Source organism: Orycteropus afer, unplaced genomic scaffold (genome assembly GCF_000298275.1).
Source record: "Orycteropus afer afer isolate SDZICR_OR568_19922 unplaced genomic scaffold, OryAfe1.0 scaffold00051, whole genome shotgun sequence".
Taxonomy (NCBI): Eukaryota; Metazoa; Chordata; class Mammalia; order Tubulidentata; family Orycteropodidae; genus Orycteropus; species Orycteropus afer.
Genome location: NW_006921638.1, coordinates 11245856 through 11267970, shown reverse-complemented (window position 1 = coordinate 11267970; position 22115 = coordinate 11245856). Strand labels below are relative to the sequence as shown.

The following is a 22115-nucleotide window of genomic DNA, read 5'->3' as shown; positions in this document are numbered from 1 at the left end:
TACAAAAAAGGAATTGGTCAATGTTCAACTATTTCAGGAGGTGGCATATGATCAAGAACAAACGGTATTGAAGAAGGAAGTTGAGGCTGCACTGAAGGAATTGGCCAAAAACAAGGTTCCAGGAATTGATGGAATACCCACTGAGATGTTTCACCAAATGGACGCATGCTGTAGGCACTTACTCATCTAGGCCAAGTAATTTGGAAGACAGCTAATGGGTCAATTGACTGGAAGAGATCCTATTTGTACTCACTACAAAGAAAGATGGTACAATAGAATGTGGAAACTATTGAACAATAGCACTAATATCACACACAATTAAAATCTTGCTGAAGAGAATTCAAAAAAGGTTGCAGTAGTATATTGACAGGGCACTTCCAGAATTACAAGCTAGATTCAGAAGGGGACTTGGAGTGAGTGATATCATTGCTGATGTCAGATGGATCTTGGCTCAAAGCAAAGAATACCAGAAAGATGTTTAAGTGTGTTTTATTGACTATGCAAAGGCATTCTACTGTGTGGATCATAACAAATTATGGATAACATTGAGAAGAATGAGAATTCCAGAACACTTAATTGTGCTAATGAGGAACCTGTACATAGACCAAGAGGCTGTCATTGGAACAGAACAAGGGGATGTTTAAAATGGTTTAAAATTAGGAAAGGAATGTGTCAGGGTTGTATCCTTTCATCAATACTTATTCACTCTGTATCCTGAGCAAATATCTGAGAAGCTAGATGATATGAAGAAGAACACAGCATCAGGATTGGAGGAAGACTCATTAACAGCCTGCAATATGCAGACGACACAACCTTGCTTGCTGAAAGTGAAAATGACTTGAAACACTTATTGATGAAGTTTAATACTGCATGCAGTATGGATTACACCTCAATATAAAGAAAATTAAGATCCTCACAACTGGAACAAAAGCAGCATGAAAATAAATGGAGAAAAGATTGAAGTTGTCAAAGATTTCATATTACTTGTTTTCACAATCAATACCAGTGGAAACTGCTGTCAAGACATCAAAAAAAAAAAAAAAAAAGGTGGGGACCAGGTTTGCTGGTCCAATAGAGCCTGGTGGAACCACTGAAACTATGGCCCCTAGCTGCCCTTCAGGTCTGGAATTGAACCCACAACTGTGGTTTCCAGCCAAACAAAGTACAGGCATGTGAGTTAAACATTTACCTCAAGTAGACACACGCCCTGGAGAGAACAATCATGGGAGAAGGAAGGGCTGCTTATGCACAGGGAGATAGCTCAGGGTGCAGAAGAGTATGAAGGGATGGACACTGGGAGGAGGTAACTATGGGGAGGAAGTGGGAGGGGAGCTGCTGCATTGTAAATTTTGGTCAATGACATGAGACAAAGTATATGTGAATTGCTGTATGAAAAGTGAATTTACTCTGTAAATCTTCACCCAAATCCTAATTAAAAAAAAATTTAATTTTTAGAAGGTCCCATTCATGTAGTTTATCTTCTGTTGTTTGTGCATTTTGGGTTATGCTTGATAGTCTATTTATGCCATATATTAGGGCCACATTTTGATTATTAATGGGTGTTTGCAGCTGTTTCTTGCCATTTTGAGTTGTGGCCCATCAACAAATTGAGGTCCCAAAAGCTTTACTCCATCCACATCATTAAGGTCACCTCTACTTTGAGAAGGCAGCTCTTTCCCAGTTGTATTTTTGAGTGCCTTCAGACCTGAGGGGCTTGTCTTCTGACACTATATCAGACAATGTTTCAGGGTTATTCATAAAGTTTTCCAGTAATATATGAGATGGTGTTTCAGTGCTATTCATAAAGTTTTCACTGGCTGATTCTTTGACAAGTGGATGGCCCCTTCCTGTTTCCAAGTCTGTCTTAGTCTGGAAGCTCTGCTGAAACCTGTCCACCATGGGTGACTCTGCTGGTATTTGAAATACCGGTGGCATAGCCTCCAGCCTCATTGCAACACACAAGCCAACACAGTGAGACAAACTGACAGACGAGTGGTCAATATACATTGATATATGACTCACATATCCCATGCAAATGTGTAAGCAGAGGAAAGGACACCACAGATTATCAGTGTTTAGGTCTCTCAATGCCTTAATCTAACCTTTGATGATGCTGAAATTAAACTATAAAGTCAATACAATTACAATCAAAAGTAGACCTTTCTTTTGAAACTTGATAACAGGATTGAAAAGTTTTCATTAAAAATAAACATATATTTAGGAAAATTTGGAAAAGAAGCATAATTAGAAGAGATCTTAGTACACCAGATGTGGTAGTTAAATGTGTGGGTCACCTTGGCTGGGCCTGGTTGAGTGGCTGGGCAGCTGGATGTAGGATTCCCTATGAGACTGCTAATCAACTCCATGGTAGAATCTACTGTGAGCAGCTGAGTAGCTGCCTTAGAGATGGGGTCTGCTTCCTGTATATAAGGAGAAGCCTTGGGGTACAGTCTCTAGTTTATGGCATGCTTGAACTCTGCATGTAGCCAAGTCATTGTTCAACAACATGCCATGCTCTGACAATCTTGGAACTTTGAGTGGACTTGAGTCAATGACCTGCTCTGTTGTTTGCTAACATTGGGACTGTGCCATTTTATTTGTTGACCTTGGGCTTGTTAGCCTCAGCAGCCAGTAGCTGCCTGAGTGAAGAGATGCCTCTAGGTTCAGTGGGCCGGGAGCAGGAGGCAGAGCTAAAGTCCAAGGTCAAGGGGCTTTCACACAGCCCCTAAAACCTGGCACTTGGAACTCGGACTTCTAGCCTCCTAAACTGTAAGACAGTAAACTCCTATTTCTTCAAGCCATGCCATTTGTGGTATATTCTTGTCAGAGCAGTACTAGGTAACTAGAACACCAGATATTAAACCATACTATAAAACAACTTTAAATACAGTACAGCACTGAAATAGCCTAAAATCCATAAATAGATCCAAGAACATACAGTAATTGGCTATATGGTAACATTTCAATTCCAGGAAGAAGATAAATGTTATTCAGGAAATTATGTTGGGTTCCTACATGTTTTCTTTAAAATAACTAAATACATTTCAGATAAACTAAAAATTAAATGTAAAAAATGAAACCAAAAGCATGTTTTATTAATAAACAAATTAAAATCAGCACAAGATCTTTTGACACTAAAAAAAAAAAAGAATTTGACAAAATCCAGTGTTGGTAAAGATGTGAAGAGAAAAGCAATCTCATTTATAAATGATAGGAGTAAATTTGTATTTCAATATGCCTCAACTGTCTCTTTGACCCATCATTTTTACGTATATGAATTTACTTTAAGGAGATCTTAGCCATGGGAAAAGATATATGCACACGAATATTCTTCACTTACAAAATTACTCATAAAATGAAAAGCTGTAAACAATTTAGAAGTCCATTTCTAGGGTATTGGCAGTTAAGAGTATATGCTTGTTTGCTTTTAGGGATCATATATGTCTTATGACAGAAAAAAAAATGTATGTCTCATAAAAAGTACAATCAAGAGAGGAGGTCCTATGAGATATATGATGGATCTGTTCCAAATGATCATCTAGGTTCCTTATATTGCACTACTCCATTGGTTGCTTATGGTATCATCTTCCTCTGCAGAGTTTATGTTGGCTTACCACTATAAGCACGTTACAGATCACGGTAAGGGGGGGAAGGAAGGGCACAGGTAGACCGTAACTGGAAGTTGCTCTCATAATGGCCATTCACAGCACATAATGGTCAAGGCTAGCTGGAAAGGCCAACGGGAAACATAGTTTCTACACAAGCTGTTGTTTCCCCCTACCCCCATTTACTACTAAAAAGAAAAAAATGGGTATCAAGGACTACCATTCATCTCCATCAGAGAAAATGATTACCCTACATCTTATAGTGAGAAAACGTTCACAAATTGAATATTAGATATATAGTTATTGTTATGCAAAGAGGTAATGGACATAGTAAAAACCAGATAGTATAATTCTATTTTTGTTAAATTGTGTTTACTTGTAAATTGTAAATCACTATTTTAGGAAATGTTTTCTCATTTTATCTTTGTATATGTATATACACATACACACATGTGCATATATGTGTATACATAATGTGTGTGTAACATATATACGTCATCTCTGGAAATATTCCCCAAACAGTAGTAGTAGTGATTCTCTCTGGAGAATGAGATTGCAAGTGATGTTTTCCCTTGCACTTTTCTATGTTACCCGACTATTCTACAGTTTTTAAACACAAAAACAATGATTATTTTTAAAGGAAAAAAATACAAAACTTGAAAGCTAAACACCAGAAGTAACTGCTTAAAACTTCCTTTAAGGACAATTTCAAAACTTCCTTTAAAGACCATTTCAAAACTTCTGAGCATAAAGGTGAAGTTCACATAATACTGAAGAAAATTTGGTTAAACTCTTGAGATAAATTTTTGGTCACAGAATGGCAGGCAAGCTGAGAAAAGTGCCTTAATAGAAGCACATTGTAAAGTGAGGATCTTAATATGCTCAAGAGAAGTATCAGAAAACTTAACTGACACTAGTTGGTGAGGGAAAGGGAATGAGGAACACACAAGAGCCTTTTATTCATCATGCTTTATTTCTTAAACTGGATAATGAGTTCTAGCTGCTGGCTGTAAGTTTGGATGTTTTATGTCTATTACTTAATAAAAAATGTTTTAACTGAATGAGAGATTAAGTAAATGTTTCTATTTGGATAAAATTACAAACTGTATCAACTTAACTGCTTCTATCTTGTTTGCCGTATTTAAATTAATGATATCTGGAAAGATGTTAACTTGTAAAGTGAAGAAATCTTTAACAAGATTTATGAGGTTTTTTGTGAACATGGGGTCAACTAAAAAAAATGTATAGTTGTAGCCAACTATGTTGTTGTTATGTGCTGTCGAGTCAGACCCAACTCATAGCGACCCTTCCTTGGGTTGCAGAGGCAGTATCACTACAGAAGTAGATTGCCCCATCTTCCTCCCAAGGAGCGGCTGGTGGGTTTGAACCACCAGCTGTCTGGTTAGCAGTCAAGTGCCTTAGGCACTATGATACCAGAGCTCCGTATGGTATAAATATAAAAAATGTATAGTTGTAGCCAACATACTAGACATAAAACTTCAGGAGAGGCAACTGGAATTAAAGTTACTGTGCATTTGGAATACATACCTTGCTTATGTAACTGCCTCAAAAAATACCAAAAATATCAAACCCATTGAGTTGATTCTGACTCACAGTGACCTTATAGGACAGAACAGAACTGCCGCCTAGGATTTCCAAGCATATAAATCTTTACAGAAGCAGATTGCCACATCTTTCTCCCCCAGAGCAGCTGGTAGGTTCGAACCTCTGACCTTCTGGTTAGCAGCCAAGAACTTTAACCACTGTGCCACCAGGGATCTTCTTTTAAGAATACCTCTCATGAAAACTTTTGCTTTGGAAGAGTTTTCAGTATTTTTAACTGGATTTTAAATGACAAATCATATAATAAAACCAACGCCAGCTGCTGTTATGTCAATTCTGACTCATGGCCACCACCCCATATGTACAGATTAGAACTGCAATCCACAATTCTCAGGGCTGTGCCCTTTGAAAGATTTCCTGATCTTTCTTCCATCTACATAAGTAGATTGCCCAGTCTTCCAAGGAGTGGCTGGTGGGTTTGAACCACCAGCCTCCTGGTTAGCAAATGCCTTAAACATGCCACCAGAGCTCCTAAGACATCTTTAGGTGGGTTTGAACTGTTAGCTCTCCTGTTAATGGTTTAGTAACTATTTGTGCCACCCAGTTAGTACATATGTGTGTGTGTGTGTGTGTGTATATATATATACCCACCAGCCACTCCTCGGAAGGAAGGTTGGGCAATCCTACTTCCGTAGTCATACTGCCTCAGAAACCCAAGGAGGGGTCGCTGAGTCGGGTTTGACTCGACGGCACATAACAACATATATATATATATATATATATATATATATATATATATACATATACATATACATACATATATATATACACATGCGCATATAGGACCTCTGGTGGGGTAGCGCCTAAGGCATTTGACTGGTAACCAGAAGGCTGGTGGTTCAAACCCACAAGGCACTCCTCGGAAGATTGGGCAATCTACTTCCATAGTAATACTGCCTCAGAAACCCAAGGTGGGGTCGCTGAGAGTCGGATGCGACTCGACAGCATTGAGTTTGTTTTTTTTATACACGCATGCGAGCACAAAACATATACACAGCCACGGTAAGTAGTTTGAAGACCTGACTATAAACTGTTTCCTTAAAGGGGAAAAAATGTTTAACTCCATGATGTGAATTAAAAAAAAAAAAACAATTAAATTAGCATATAAATGGAGTAAACCATTTTAAGACCTTACATGTTGCAATGGAGATATGCAGTAAATTCTAGGAAAGGAACTAAAACAGTAAAAGTTTATGTAAGTATCAAGCTAATAGAAGGGGATAATAGTATACAAAAATTCTAAAAGAGTCATAAAAAGAAAAAGGAATATAGACTAGGTAAGAAAAATAGCTACAAAGCAGGAAACAGGGACGGTGAAGGCAAGAAGTAATGGTTGTCACAAATATAGTCAATGTGGCAATGGGAAGCAGAGCATTATAGGAGTTGACATATCATTACCCTGTCTACTTGAGCTTAAAGATCATGCTAAGATTTTTTTTAAATAGGAAAAATACATAGCCAGATGAGACCTCAGGCTTCTTTTTTACCAAGATGCAGTGTCCCCACTGACATCCAGAGTAGTGGGAATCAACCACATAAATGGCTAACCTATTTTCTAGGCTAAGTGGCACCATCTCAAGGGAAATTGGTTAAGACTTACAATTTCTACATTAGAAGTACAGCTCATTAAAAACTAAAAACTTACTTCTGCAGTGGCTGGAACATGAGTGATACTTCAACAGTCCTAGATGTCTTTGCTACTATCAGAGCTCCAAACTGACACTAGTCCTTAGTCACTAGCTCTATTACTCCCTTCAACTCCAAAATTTTCTATAAATGCCAACTTGTAACCTCTAATAGGAAGATGCTTGTCTTTTTCTCCTAAGAAACTTACTATTTTAACAGGCAGTCATTGGACTATGAATGAGTTCTATACCCACCTGTCAAATTTATACAAAAATCAGAACACCTACATAAGGCTCGTCTAATGTTGGTAAAACTGTTAAAATGTGCCTTTCTATGCATAAAAAACATTAACACTTTCAGATATACAAACACATCTTTAACATAGTTTTGATACACATCACAAAGTAGCACCTGTTATTAAATTGCCCGCAGTGCAGAAAGCAAGGTCTCCGCGCCTGCACTCACTCTTTGCACCCTCCTTTGGAAGCGATGGCGACAGTTTCGATCTTGTTCCTCTTGCACCTGGACTCTCCCACCCTACCATGCGGTGCCCAGGAGCGTGGCGCACAACTAGGTCTGCATAGCCAAGGCCAGTGACACCATGCCAAGCCACACTGCAGACAATGCTGAAACAGAGCACAGCCAAGCCGTGTAGAGCAAACTGCTCACTCTCGGCTGCAATGGACAAGCTGTGTTGCTGCCATCCTGTGTGCCCCTCTATCACCTCCTGGGCTCTATTCAAGGTGGACCCAAGTCTGGGTCAAGGTAGGTGTTGAGCATGCCCACTGGCTGCTGCAGGAGGAGTCTGGACACCACTTGGCTCCCCTAGTCTCTCTGGGTTTGCGCTAAAGACACACATAAGAGGTTGGTTCATAACTACAGGCTATACTGATGTCAGAGGGTATTGCCTGTACTTCTTTCATCTTTTCAAATAACCAGTTACAATGTTTCTATGAATGTAAAGTTCCTTAAAGCTCCAACTGTAAGAATAAAGGATTAATTAAGTAGTAAATTTAAAAACTGAGTATTAAAAATTGAACCAAGTTAACAATTCATGGCAGTAAAAATGTTAGTAAAGATATTTTTATATACATCAGCAGAGCTTTACTAAAATTGAAAAGTACTATTCATATCCCAAGACCTTCTCTTTTTCATCCATGCATTACACCTCCATCACCATTACCCCCAACAAGAGCTTTTAAACCATCTTTCTATAAACACAATGAAATTGTTCAAATTTCCCAGTTAGAAATAAGTGAATAAAATCATTTTTGTACAAAGGACCTCAAAGTATACAATTATTTCTGAGTCATTAAATAAGGATTTAAAAAAAAAAAAACAAGTTTTTGGTCATCCTTTTAATTTACCATTTCCCAACTTGTCCCCATCACGGCACACAGGAAAATAGTATACGTATTGCATGCTAGAGTAAACTGGAGAGTATTAAAGGCTCTGGCTATCTCAACTGGAGCCCAGGATGCAGATGGCTGCGAAATTTGTAAAGCTATGCTCATTTACAAGAATTACTCTAAAAAGGAATTTTAAAGAGTTCTTTAACATATTCCCTTACACATATACAAGTTTTATAGACATGGAAAGTAACCAGAAATGCTTGACATTTTGACTACAACCATCTACTTGTTAAGGGAAGGCATAATGAGTATTTAAAGTCAAGCCTAAAGCTATAGCTTTATATTTTAGTCAATGTTAAAATTATGAACTTAAAGGCCATTTGCAACTGAAGTGCTCTCTTACATAAAGCATTGAAAAGTTAATACAAGTACTAGTTTTAAGCAGTCCAACAAGTAAGTCTAAGCCACATTTATTTGCACATGTATAGTAATGGGCAACAGATATACTCCAAGTCCATACAAATGTATAAAACAACAAAGTTAATAATCACTTGGTACACTTCATGTGTTATCCTGCTTACAAAATTTCAAGTCTAGATGAACTTCCCTCATTTTGTAAACTTTCACACAATACTTCCTTAAACAAAAATTATTAAAAACACTATTGGCATGTTTCAGAGCCAACACAAAAGTTAAGACAAGACCACAAACTCAAAAACCAAGTTTAGAAGATAGATCTTTTCTACCTCCCTCCCCTAGAGTGATTTCCTCTAACAGAAGTTTAAAGTGTATCACATAAATAACCATGGAGACAGAAGAATGATGCTCCCATTATCAGGAAGAAAATGCCAACCAGGTATCATTTTAAGTTATCTACTGAACCTTAATATATGGTTTAAATATGAGAAACAGGAGAAAATGTTCAGATTAAAATTAACAAGGGACATTAGAAAATAATAAATGATTTTATAAAGAACAAACTATGGTCCCAAACAAAGCTGCAAAGATCTGACTTCGACAACTCAAAATTACTGTCCAAGTGAGGAAACCTTCAAAAACATTCTAAGCATGTTCAGTATCTAGTGATAAAAGCTGAAAATGATATCAAGAGAATATTTATTATACAACTGTCAACGAAGATATCTCAAAAATAATGAAAGAAATGCACATTTATTTCTACAAAAGCAATGTATGATACAGAATTAGTAGGAACAGACTTTAAAGTTTTACCTATTAAAATATACAGATTCTTACTGAAGAGTATAAGGTATTTAAAAAAGATGACAAGGGATGTTAATCTTTTTTTATTATTATTATTTTTACATATTTTGGAACCTCACATAATTTTGATAAATAACTCTTACAAAATTATGCAAAAAGTACAAGAATGTCTGGTAAACAAAGTCTGTATTTTCCAAAAAGATCTTTTTTACAACATGCAATTCTTAAGGCAGCATCCTCCTTACAAGGAAAGGTAATCCTTTTACTCATCAAATCTTCTGCTGCAAAGAATAGGCTAAGAAAGCCTGGCTTCTTCCATTAACGCCTTTTGTCTTTCCTGTCTGATTTCCGGTCTCTTTCACTTCTTGAAGATCTTTTGCCTGATCGACTACTCTCTGATATAGACCTCTTTCTGTCGGACCGGGAATTCTTATCCTTTGATCCTTTTGTATCTCTACTACTACCACCTTTTGAAGATTTGTGACTTCTCTCTAGTCCTGAAGTATCCCTTCGCTTACGATCCACGCTCCTTCTGTGCTTTCTATCTCTATTATGTCCCCGGCCCCTACTTCGACTTCTACTCTCACTACTACTGGTAGTGCTGCTGCTACTGTCTCTGCTACTGCTGCCACTTGTACTGGAGCTGCTACTGGAACTACTTCGACTACTACTACTGCCACTGCTAGAACTGCTTCCACTGCTGCTACTGGTTGAACTGCTACTAGAACTACTACTGCTACTGCTTCGACTTCTACTCTTGCTATTTTTATTTCTAGCTCGACCTCTGCTTCTGCTCCTAGTTTTGGTTTTGGCTTTGCTTTCTGGATGCACTGTCAAGACTGGCTCTAGTGGTACCTCAGTAAGTTTTACAGATTCTAGAGGAAACTCCTTCCTTTCAGGTAGTAAATGCCCTTGTTCCTGAATAACCTGAGGTGGTAGCTGTAAAACAGCCAATGGCAACGTCTCAGGCTGAGAAAGAGGCAAGGGCTGGAGTATTGGTTGGGGCTGAGACTGGGACTGAGATTGGAGCTGGGGCTGAGGTTGAGCCAAAGGCTCTGGTTGGGTCTCAGATTCCTTTTCATTTTCCTCAGGCTCCTTTTCTGTTTCTATAGCACTAGCATTCTCTTTTCCAGGAGAGAGAGATTTACATTCTTTATCTGGCTCAACTTCAAACTCCATCTCTGGCTCCATTTCTTTGCTAGTTTCAGTTTCTGAAGGTTCTACACTTTCAACTTGATTAGTTTCCATTATCTCCTGCTCAGCAATTACATTTTGGACATTTTCAACCATCTCTAACACATCCATAACTTCTTCAGGCTGACTATCTTGCTGCTTCTCACTTTCCTTTACCTCAATTTCCTCCTCCATCTTAACCTCTATTTCCTGTTTTTGCTCCTCCTCCTCCTGTTCTTTCTCTGGATCACTATGAACTATACCTACTTCCTTTTCCTCTTCCTCTCCTGCTTCCTCTATTTCTACATCATTGTGCTGATTACCTGTCTCCTCCAATTCTTCCTCACGCTGAGCCACCTTACCCTCTTCCTGTTCCGCCTTCTGTTCTTCATTACGCACCACCTGATGCTCTTTTTCCTTCATTGATTGTCTTCTAGGCCTAGCCTCCATTTTATTTATTTGTTCTGCAAATTCGATGCGTCTACCTTCAAATAAAGCTAAAGAATAAAAAATTTACATGTATGAAATTTACTATGATTAAAAAAATCAAAGTCACAACTTCATACCTGGTCACATACTGTCATTAAGGTTCATATAAATGTATTTGTGTAAAAAGATGATAACAAAAGACTTATTTCAGCAAATAAAATAATTACCAAAAGAAAAACTTACTAGAAACCAATATATTGAAAAACTAGTAGCAGGCCAAACTAAACTATATTATCTAGCTGACTAGAAAACAATAATCTTGCTATTCAACTTTATACTTGGTTTAGATGAACTTCTAAAACCAGTTTATGGTATTACGTATCATGCATTAATTTTTCTGATCCCAAGGAGAGACAGATCATCTAATTACTACATTAATAGCGTCTACCCTTCTATGTGTTCACTTTCTTTCCCTTGCTTCATTAGCATTTACAGGATATGGCCACTGAAAGTATCAAACAAAAAGAAGTCATCTTACTCAAATGCTTAAATGTATGCACACGCACCACCTACAAAATATAAGTTTAAGGTTAAACTCCATCATTAAACAAATTCACCTACAGCCCAAATTCATTAGCATCTTAGAATATCTCAAAACCAACAGAGAAACATTAAACCATAATTATTTTAAGAAACAAATGTGTTTATATGTCACACTGCCTGTTAAGAAAACGTCAAGGGTCTTTTCATATACTTACCATTCATTTTCCTCTGCGACTCTTCTATTAGTTTTTGGGTAGCTGGACACATTCTTCCAGGAATATAGAACAAATGGGGCTTTGTCTTAGTTCTTATATATTTAATTATCTTGGCATTATGCTCATTCCACTCTTCTTGCTAGAAAAAAGATAAAAGGTCAGTACTTCTGTAAACATGAAGGAATACCAATCTTAGGATTTCAAAACACTACTCACCAGCTGTGCAAGCTCAACTTTCTGTTCCAAAAGCCGCAGTTCTGTCTGTTTAGCACGTCTCTCTTCAAACAGTTCTCGCCTCTCATTTTCAACCTGCTTTCTCTCTTCTTCTGCCTGCACTTCAAGTTTCTGTTCAATTTCCTGGCGCCTCTTTTGCTGAAAAATAAATAATCTGCTTTAATATGTATGATTTATAGTAGGGAAGAAAAGCATACTTGGTTTCAATTAAGTTAAAAGGGCTTTGTCTTCATACATTCTCTTCATTGTTGTTATTTCCAAATCAAACAATTTGATAAAGGCAAAGGCTTGGTAACTAACCAACTAGCCATACTTCTGCTTCAGAGAACTACCAATTTACTCAAGTATTTCTCAAAATTTACTCTTCAAAAGCATTAAGATGCTTCTAAGCTTTTTTATAATCTTAGCAAAGTTAACAGGCACAAATTGAAATAAAATATTAATCACCTTTAAAATTTCCTCTAATTGAATTCTTATTCCCTTCTCACTATAGTTCCCTAAGAAGTAGTTAAGTTGGGTTTCAACTAGACAGATACAAATTTGTAGCATTAATGAAAGAAAAACTTACAGAAAGATGATACAGCTAAATAAACTATGGAGGGCAGGAAACATTTATGGTTTGGTTAAATAATTACCAACTACATGTATGTGTAAGTAAGTCTTATAAATTAGAATCATCAAACTAGTTGCAAGATCACTGTGTTCAATTTCCTTCTTTGCGACAAAGCACTCAGAGACCTAAAGACATGAAGGGACTTGTCCAAGATCATACAATTGCATTGTTACCTTAAAACTAGAGCCCAGATTCCCATGGGACACAGAACCAGGCACTTTCCATTATAAATACAAAGATCATTCAATTACTTCATAGCTCCTCAAAAAAAGACCAGTTAACAAAATAACAACTTCAGAAAGTTTTGTTAATAAGTTCATCCTTAGCTTCATTTTAGGCTTGCAACTGACCACTTAAAATACCTAAAACTCACTGCCCTTGAGTCGGGTCCAACTCATAGTGACCCTTCCTTGGGTTTCTGAGGCAGTATCACTACAGAAGTACATCGCCCAACCTTCCTTCCGAGGAGCGGCTGGTGGCTTTGAACTGCCATCCTTCTGATTAGCAGTCAAGTAAGTACCTTAGATACTATGCCACCAGAGCTCCCTTAAAATACATAAAGTACATAAACTACATAAAGTAAAGGAAATACTGCATAAATACCCTTTCAGTAGCAACAGTGGATTCTTGCTTAAATTTCTGAAGTGTGCCCATCAACAAGCCAAATATTCGTCGATTCCTAAAGAACAGAAAAAGATCCATTTCATTTAAACCCACCATTTCCCAACATCTGAACTACCCCTTTTTCTTAAAATAGCATGACAAATATAATTTGACAGAAATTTTCCCCCTCAGAAGAGTAGTAACGATACCTTTGCTTTCCCTTTTCATCCATATTTTGATCCTGGATAAGGTCTCTACGTGTACGCTCTTTGGAGGTAGCTACAACTGAAGACTGCAATGCTGGCTGTAGAAGAAAAGAAAATGTGAATTATTAAACCAATATATAAGTGGCGTGCTATTAAATGTAGTAAGGGGAAAACACCTTATTCACTCTCTACTAGGCTTTTAGTCATAATACATTAATAATAAAATGGCCAAATACAGGTAAATGCAACAATTATCCTTTAACTACTTTTACATGTACAACTCAGTGACATTCAAATTTTGTCATCACCTTTAAAAGAAACCCATTGATCCTTCAAAAGAAATCCTTTTGCCCTTCCTACCCACCCCTAGTCCAAACCGGTCCCTGCAATTGCCTAGCCCAGATATTTCATTTAAGTGAGATCACACAATATTTGTCTTTCTGTGTATGGTTTATTTCATTCAATGTTTTTATCAAGGTTCATTAATGTAGCATGTTGTTATCAGAACTTCAGTTCTCTCTACGGCTAAACATTCCCTTTTATGTGTATACTCCATTTGGTTTATTATTTGTTGATTGACACTTGAATTATTTTCACTCTTTGGCTAGTGTGAATATTGCTGCAATACACAGTGTTGTACAAATATATTTTTGTACTCCTACTTTCAATCTTTTGGGTACCCAGGAGTGAAATGTTAGGTATAACAACCTTTTTAACATCATCATCCTCTGGGTCGCTTTCTTGGCGTGATTCTCTCCTCGTCCGACGCTCCCCGCCCAGCCTGTCATAGGAAAAGTAATTTAAATGTCTACTGAGGAATATGATTTAAGTATATACCAAGGGCAAATGCCTACATTTTCTAGGACTCATTTACAGACGTTTCATTCTATCATCTGCAGTCAATTTTAGTCTTCCAGTATTTAAAAGATAACATGTCACTAATGCCCAAATTAAATTCTGATGTAAATATTTCTCACATAGGCTAAGTTCTGTAATACATGACAGAAAAAAAGTAAAAACAAACAATTTCCCTCTACTCTTACTCTTCTCATAATCTTCACTTTTTTTTGACCTTCACTTTTATTAATAACACTTATTTTGGTCACATTTGTGCTATTGTCAAGAAAGACTGAGGTTTCATAGATACTGGCTATCTCTACTCTGATACCAAGGGAATAGACAAAGGGAAACTGGTATTTATTCAACTCTAACACAACTCAATTCAACAATACTTATTAAATATTTATAGTTATGTGCTGAGAAAACAGGATTCTTTCAGACATTTTTTTCTAACATACCTACTGACTGCCCCTTCAAGGTCTCTCTGTTTGGCTGGGGGTCCTCCTCCACTATCTGAGAATCCACGCCTGCAAATTGAAAATTTCCAACATTAAGTACTTGAAATTTGAGATAAATGGTACTTCTACTTAGCAAGAGAATATTGAGGTGTTTTTTGTTCTTTTTTAAAAATTTCCCAATTACACCAAACCGAAACTAAACCACTGCCATCTAGTCAATTCCAATCATAGTGACCCTATTGGACAGAAGAGAACTGCCACAGAGGATTCAAAGCTGTAATATTTATGGGAGCAGACTCCATCTTTTTCCTGTGAAGTGGCTGGTGGGTTCAAACCACAGACCCTTCTGTCCACAGCCAAGTATTTAACCACTGTGCAATCAGGACTCCCTTTTCCAATTAAAACAACCTTTAAATGAACCTTCACTTCCAAAATACATCTAAACCTTCTTCCTCCCTAACTACAAGAGTATATTATTTTCCACAAAATTGGGAGTGTAAACAATAAATTCTCCTATCTTGAGTTTTGGTTTCAAGTTAAGTGAAATTTTACTATAACTACATATAGAAAAGTACACCTAACTGATCAGAGGTCACAAATGAAAACACTGCTAATATTGGCTCTATCATAAATTTTGTTTAAACCAAAACGTTAATTTACCATAAAAATTACCAATACTCTTAGCATAAGTCTTAAATCCTAAGGAAATCTTACCTCAGCAATAAACTACCACGTCCTCTACCTCCACCAGGACCAGAAAGGGCCAGCAATCTGGCTTGGATGGGCCTGTAAGATATTTGAAAATCAATACAGAAACTGTACGTACACGCATCTAATAGCACCGAATACTTTCACGGTTAAGATTTATCATACAAAAATAACTACAGAAGCTCTAAATACTTGGTTTCAAAACCACGTGTTTGAAACCGAACAGGAAGTACTATCTGATATGAACTTCCTTGTTTTTCTATAACTAATATCATAGAAACTCCATTTGCTTCAATGCCACTACACATCAACACTTCTAGATTTGGTCCTAATTCCACCAACCCCGGGCCAGCTGCACATGGGTGCACGTGAGGGTCTCAGGGCCAGCCTCGGGCCGGGTGACTCCCAAAGAAGGGCTTTGTGCTGCAATTCGGGCCTATAGGGACGAAGGCGGGAATCGGCAGCCCCGGCCTTCGCACAAGACGGGAAGCCACCACGACCCCACTCTCCTCGCTCACGCACCTGAGCCCAAGGCCCCACCTGAAGACTTCCCACCTCACGAAAGAGTGGGTTCTGCCGCCGCCCCAAAACAGGCCACGATGTTCCAGTCTTCTCAGAGCTGAGCGCCCTCCCCGCCCCCACTTCACCTCAGCGTCGAGGGGGTCCCTCTCCGAGCCTGCAGTTCCCTCCGGCTCGTACCTCACATCATTCGGATCCCGCCCGGTGAGCTTGCGAATGTTCTCATCCACATTCTTTAGGCTCTCTTTGGCCTTTTCTAGCTGCTCCTGCAAAGTTCTCACTGCGACCGCCATCTTCTCCCCGCTGCAGGCTTCACGACTGCTCTCTCTACAGGCCGAGGCGGCCGGCCGCGCCGCGAGACGCGAAAGGACTGACAGTTCTGCCCAGCCAATGATCATAAGTCATTGTGTTTCGGCCTCAACCAATAAGCCACCGGAAGGGGGGAAATTGCCGGCCTTTGTGACTCTGGACCAATGAAAATCTGCTAAGATGTCACCTCCCCCCCACAATTAACTAGGGATGGTCGGGCGCAGCTTCTAGCGCAGAGCTGGGGCGGGTTTGAGAGTGCCTAGGTCCTCGGGGACATGGGCTTGAGGCTGGATATTCTGGCGAAGAGCAGGAAGTTTTCCGCCCTTCTAACCTGTAATATGATATGATTTACATCGTTTTAGTAACCTAATGAAATGAGAGTAGGATCTAGGACAGTGTTTTTTTCCCTCCATCTTCAGTCAAACATTTGACTAGAGAGGGCGTGGCGGTGCTTTTCATGCGCATGCCCAGAATGGATGGGGGGGGGGGAAACGCAAGCTTTAATTAGGTTAAACTAAAACCAGCAGAGAGAATCCACGGCTGAAGGAATAGGGAAAGTTATTAATCATAATAAAACTCCACTGTCATCGAATCCATTCCAATTCATGTTGTTGTTGTTAGGTACCAATAAGTTGGCTTCTACTCACAGGGATCCTATGTACAACAAAACAAAACACTGCCCAGAACCACAACAGCCTCACAATCTTTCGTATACCTGAGCCCATCGTTGCAGCCACTGTGTCAGTGCATATTCTCGAGGACCTTTTCCTTGTTAACTGACCCAAGCGTGATATCCTTCTCCAAGGAATGGTCCCTTCTAACAACATGACCAAAGTAGGTGAGAAGTCTGGCCATTCTCGCTTCCAAGGAGCATTCTGGCTGCACTTCTTCAGGGACAGATTTGTTCCTTCTTCTGGCAGTCCATGGCATTTTCTTTGCTAACACCACAACTCAAAGCATCAACTCTTCTTGGGTCTTCCTTATTCATTGTCAAGCTTTCACATGCATAAGAGGCAGTTGAAAATATCATGGCTTGAGTTAGGTGCACTTTAGTCTTCAAAGAGACATCTTTGCTCTTCAGCACTTTAGAGGTCTCTTGTAGCAGATTTGCCCAATACAATACCGTCTGATTTTTTTTTCCCCTCCCACTTCCTCCCCATACTTACCTCTTCCCTGTGTCTTTCCCTCCATACACTCCTTACACTCCTGCCCCCTGAGCTGTCTCCCAGTGAATACACAGCCCTTCTATTTTCACATGATTGTTCTCTCCAGGGAGTGTATCTACCTCAGGTAAATGTTCACCTCATATGCCTGTCTTTTGTTTGACAGGAAGCCATAGGAATGGGTTCAATTCCAGACCTGAAGTGCAGCTAGGGGCCATAGTCTCAATGGTTCTACCAGGATCTATCAGACCACCAAAACTGGTCCTCCCCTCACCTTTTTTTTAATGATTTTGAGTGTTGTTCCACATTATTCTCCCACTGTATACTGTATCCAGGACCTCCTACAGAGATCCCTCTTTGAGCAGTTGACAGTGCTAGCCAAGCACCATCTAGTTCTTCCGGTCTCATAGTCATATAGGCTGAGGATGGCATGGTATACCAGTTGCTTAGATTAATTGTTTCCATGCATGTTTGGTTTTCTTCATTCTTCTTGGCTCTGGACAAGCTGAGATCCATCATTGCATCTAGATGGCTGCTTGCAAGCTTTTAAAATCCTGATCGCTACTTGCCAAAGTAAGATGTGGAACAATGTTTTGTATAGTATGTTATGTCAATTGAGCTTGATGTCCCTTGTGACTATGGTCTCGAGCCCACAAATCTAACTACTCACTCCCTCTGGGTAGCTGGCTGTGGCCAAGAAGTGACTACAACTTTGTCCCTTGTCAGCTCTACTATATACCTGGGAATTCTTACAGAACATACCAATACATTTGTAGAAACATTGTCTGCCAACCCTATGCATGATCTTGGGCACACTCTCCAATGCATAGACATACCTAATAGTTCACCTGTCCACCCATCTATCCACCTATATATCCATGTTTGCCTTCACTGACAACGCAGTTCTGTATGTGCAAAAGGGTTTATCTTTGTTGTCTGTACCTCCCATGCACCTCTCTATGTCTTTCTCTTCTTTGTCTGATTTCTTGACTGCTGCTTCCACTGGTGTTGATTGTGGAACCAAGTAATGTGAAAGCTTTGATAACTTCAATCTTTTCTCCATTTATCATGATGCTACTTATTGGTCCAGCTGTGAGAGTTTTTGTTTTCTTTATGTTGAGATGTAATCCATAATGCAGACTGTGTCTCCATCAGTAAATGCTCCAAGTCATCTTCACTTTCAGCAAGCAATGGTATTTTAGCAAGTGATGGTATTGAAGGAAGAAGTTGAAGATGCACTGAAGGAATTGGCAAAAAAAAAAAAAAAACAAGGTTCCAAGAATTGACGGAATATCCACTGAGATATTTCAACAAACAGATGCCATGCTGGAGACACTCACTCAGCTATGCCAAGAGATTTGGAAGACAGGTACCTAGCCAACTGACTGGAAGAGATACATATTTGTACCCATTCCAAAGAAAAGTGTTCCCACAGAATGTGGAAATTATGTACCAATATAAATATCACACACAAGTAAAATCTTACTGAAGATAATTTAAAAAACAGTTGCAGCAGTATATTGACAGAGAACTGCCAGAAATGCAAGCTGGATCCAGAAGAGGATGTAGAACTAGGGATACCATTGTTGATGTCAGATAGATCTTGGCTCAAAGCAAAGAACACCAGAAATATGTTTACTTGTGTTTTATTGACTATATACAGGCATTTGATTGTATGGACCATGACGAATTATGGATAACATTGAGAAGAACGGGAATTTCAGAACACTTAATTGTACTCATGAGGAACCTGTACATAGACCAGGAGGCTGTCATTGTAACAGAACAAGGGGATACTGCATGGTTTAAAATCAGAAAAGGAATGTGTCAGGGTTGTATCCTTTCCCCATACTTATTCAATGTATATACTGAGCAAATAATCCAAGAATCTGGACTATCTGAAGAAAAACATAGCATTAGGGTTGCAGAAGGACTCATTAAATTCCAACTCATAGCAACACCCATTTGGTTTCCAATGCTGTAAATCTTTACGGAAGGAGTTTGCCTCATCTTCCTACCATGGAGCAGATGGTGGGTTTGAACTGCTGACCTTCTGGTTAGCAGCCAAATGTCTTACCCACTACATCACCACAGCTCATTATTAATCATAATGTTGTTGTTAGTTGTTATGTGCCGTCAAGTCGGACCTGACTCACAGCGGCCCCTCCTTGGGTTTCCGAGGCAGTATCACTATCACTACGGAAGCAGATTGCCCCATCTTCCTTCCGAGGAGTGGCTGGGGGGTTTGAACCGCCAGCATCCTGGTTAGCAGTCAAGTGCCTTAGCCACTATGCTACCAGAGCTCCCATTAATCATAATAATGAATGATTATTATGGGCTAGTCTTGTCCTTGACTCTTTGTATAACACATTACATACCTTGTTCTTCACAAATCAAAGCTTGGCTAAAAATGCCCCTTATGAGGAAATTGAGACTGGAGATATGTAACCGTTCCTAGGTCACTCCAGCTAAGAATTACCATTGGATCATAGCCTGTGCGAGGCTGTACAAAAATTTAAAGAGCTATGGTGATACAAGGAGCTCTGGTAGTGGAGTGCCTAAGGTACTCTACTGCTAACCAGAAGGTTGGTGGTTCAAACCCACCAGCCACCCCTCGGAAGGAAGGTTGGGCAATCTACTTCTGTAGTGATACTGCCTCAGAAACCCAAGGAGGGGTTGCTATGAGTCAAATCCAACTTGATAGCAGTGTTTTTTTTTTTTTTTTTTAATGGTGAAACAGGTGGGCAGACATGAGTGATTTATTGTTTACACTTGGCCTAGAGCTTGTTGGTTTAAGACTGGGTACTGTGTATCAGCTTTGAGGATAAAAGCCTAGAACAATATAGCTGGGGTTTTTATTCTGATAGAACTTGTAGACTCTTGAGGGAGCAATAGTCATTCATTCAATAAGTATTTATTGAGTGCCTAGTATCTGCCAGGCATTCAGCTTTGAACCAGAAGTTCCAAGGTTCAAACCCACCAGCTGCTCTACCAGAGGAAGATTAGGCAATTTACTTCCATAAAGATTTACAGCCTTCAAAACCCAATGGGGGTTGTCATGAGTCAGAATTAACTCATTGGCAGTGGGTTTGGTTTGGTTTGCTATCTGCCACCACCACCACTCGTCTGTCAGTTTGTTGTATTGTGGTGGCTTGTGCATTGATACTGGAAGACATGCCACTGATATTTCAAGTACAAGCAGGGTCATCCATGGTGGATAGGTTTCAGTGGAGCTTCCAACTAAGACAGACTAGTAGGAGAGGCCTGATGATCTACTCCAAAAAATTTGTCAATGAAAACCTTATGAATCTCCTTGGGTTTCCAAGGCATATCGCTATGGAAGTAGATTGCCCAACCTTGAGGGGGAAAAGTACAACTGGGTAAAAGGAATAATTATTTAATTTTGATATTGAGTATGCTTGTTTTCTTTGATCTTCATTACAACCCTGCATAGTAGACAGTACCTGGGGCATGAGAGTGTAGCTTTGGTAGATCTTACCCACCAAGGGGAACAATATTTCCATGGGGGAAGTGTTTTCAGAGTTAACCAAAAACATAGGATCTATTCCTGCTACCAGAGGATCTATCCAACTTTTTGGGAGAGGATCAATGGGATACTATATTCAGCACTTAGTAGGTGATCAATAAATATTAGTTACCCTTCTAGTCTCCAAACAATTCTAAAGACCACCATGTTACCATAGTTAGAGAAATTAAACTATAAATTGGTCAGTTGCTTAAGCTTTGACTTTTTGTTGGGCTTGGACTTTTGTTGCTTTGATGATGATGATGAGGGTAAGGATGCAATCTGAATATAAAGGAGCTGTTTCACATAGAGGGAATTTCAGTGCTGCAAAAATTAAGATTATGCTGGAAAAATTCTCCTCAAAATTATTTCAAAATTGTTCTCAAAGGCTTACATGGAATTTGCTATCTTTGATTTCTCCAATGAATTTAATAAACTGATCTAAAAGTTAGAAGTAACAGGTAAAAAACCTATCATACTTAAATTCATAAAACATTATCTTAAATTCCTGTGAAAGAGCATAAAGAGTTGACAGGTTATAGTTCCTAAGAATTCTGAGAAAACTCAATATGGTAATTTGAGGAAGCAATGAATTTAATTGGAGAAGATTGTGAAGTACTAAGAAAAGAACTAATCGCAAGGTAAAAACATTTTAAAACCAGAGTTTGCCAAATTTAAGATGTAATTATGATCTCACATATGTATTTGCATGTCTGCAAGAGTTAAGTCTCTTATCAGCATGGATTCTTTATGAATTCTTTCCCACAGTAATGTCGTTATTTTTGAGTTCTTTAGCACTTTTCCATATCACTTAATTCTGTTTAGTTTGTATTCTCTAATTATTTTGTATTTTCTGATTAAAGTATATGAATATATATAATTAATTTTTTTTCCCTTACTCTACTCTGCAACTCCTAGCCACCTCCAACATCCATTGTCTTATACTCCATTCCCACCGCTGCCTGGAGGTGAACAAAAAGGCTTTAAATCTTTTTGCATACCCAGGCTTAATCCAGTTAGGGCAATTTCTCATTATATAGCGCCTAAGGCTAACCAGTTCTTTCAGTTTGAGAAATGCTGAGCGTGTTCTTCCTTTTTGGTTTTCAGACTCCAGGTCTTTGCACATTTCATTATAGTAATTGGCTTTGT

The 22115-nt window shown here is 38.8% G+C and overlaps 1 protein-coding gene across 1 annotated transcript; it reads right to left on the bottom strand.

Annotated features, from left to right (window-relative positions):
- Positions 1-9745: 9745 nt before the first annotated feature.
- Positions 9746-16261, bottom strand: PNN (pinin, desmosome associated protein). The gene is made up of 9 exons (XM_007938575.2): positions 16149-16261; positions 15456-15527; positions 14742-14810; positions 14152-14224; positions 13447-13541; positions 13238-13313; positions 12004-12159; positions 11788-11926; positions 9746-11097 (listed from the first exon to the last, which is right to left on the bottom strand). Exons 1-9 carry the CDS (start codon positions 16259-16261, stop codon positions 9746-9748), a joined length of 2145 nt encoding a protein of 714 aa, XP_007936766.1.
- Between the last annotated feature and the right edge of the window lie 5854 nt (positions 16262-22115).

Excerpts from the sequence above, each read along its gene's own strand:
- PNN (XM_007938575.2), bottom strand. The coding sequence starts at position 16,261 with ATGGCGGTCGCAGTGAGAACTTTGCAGGAGCAGCTAGAAAAGGCCAAA. Across the intron at positions 14,811-15,455 it reads CGTGGTAGTTTATTGCTGAG|GCGTGGATTCTCAGATAGTG; the intron begins GTAAGATTTCCT and ends TTCAATTTGCAG. Across the intron at positions 13,314-13,446 it reads GATGAAAAGGGAAAGCAAAG|GAATCGACGAATATTTGGCT; the intron begins GTATCGTTACTA and ends TCTGTTCTTTAG.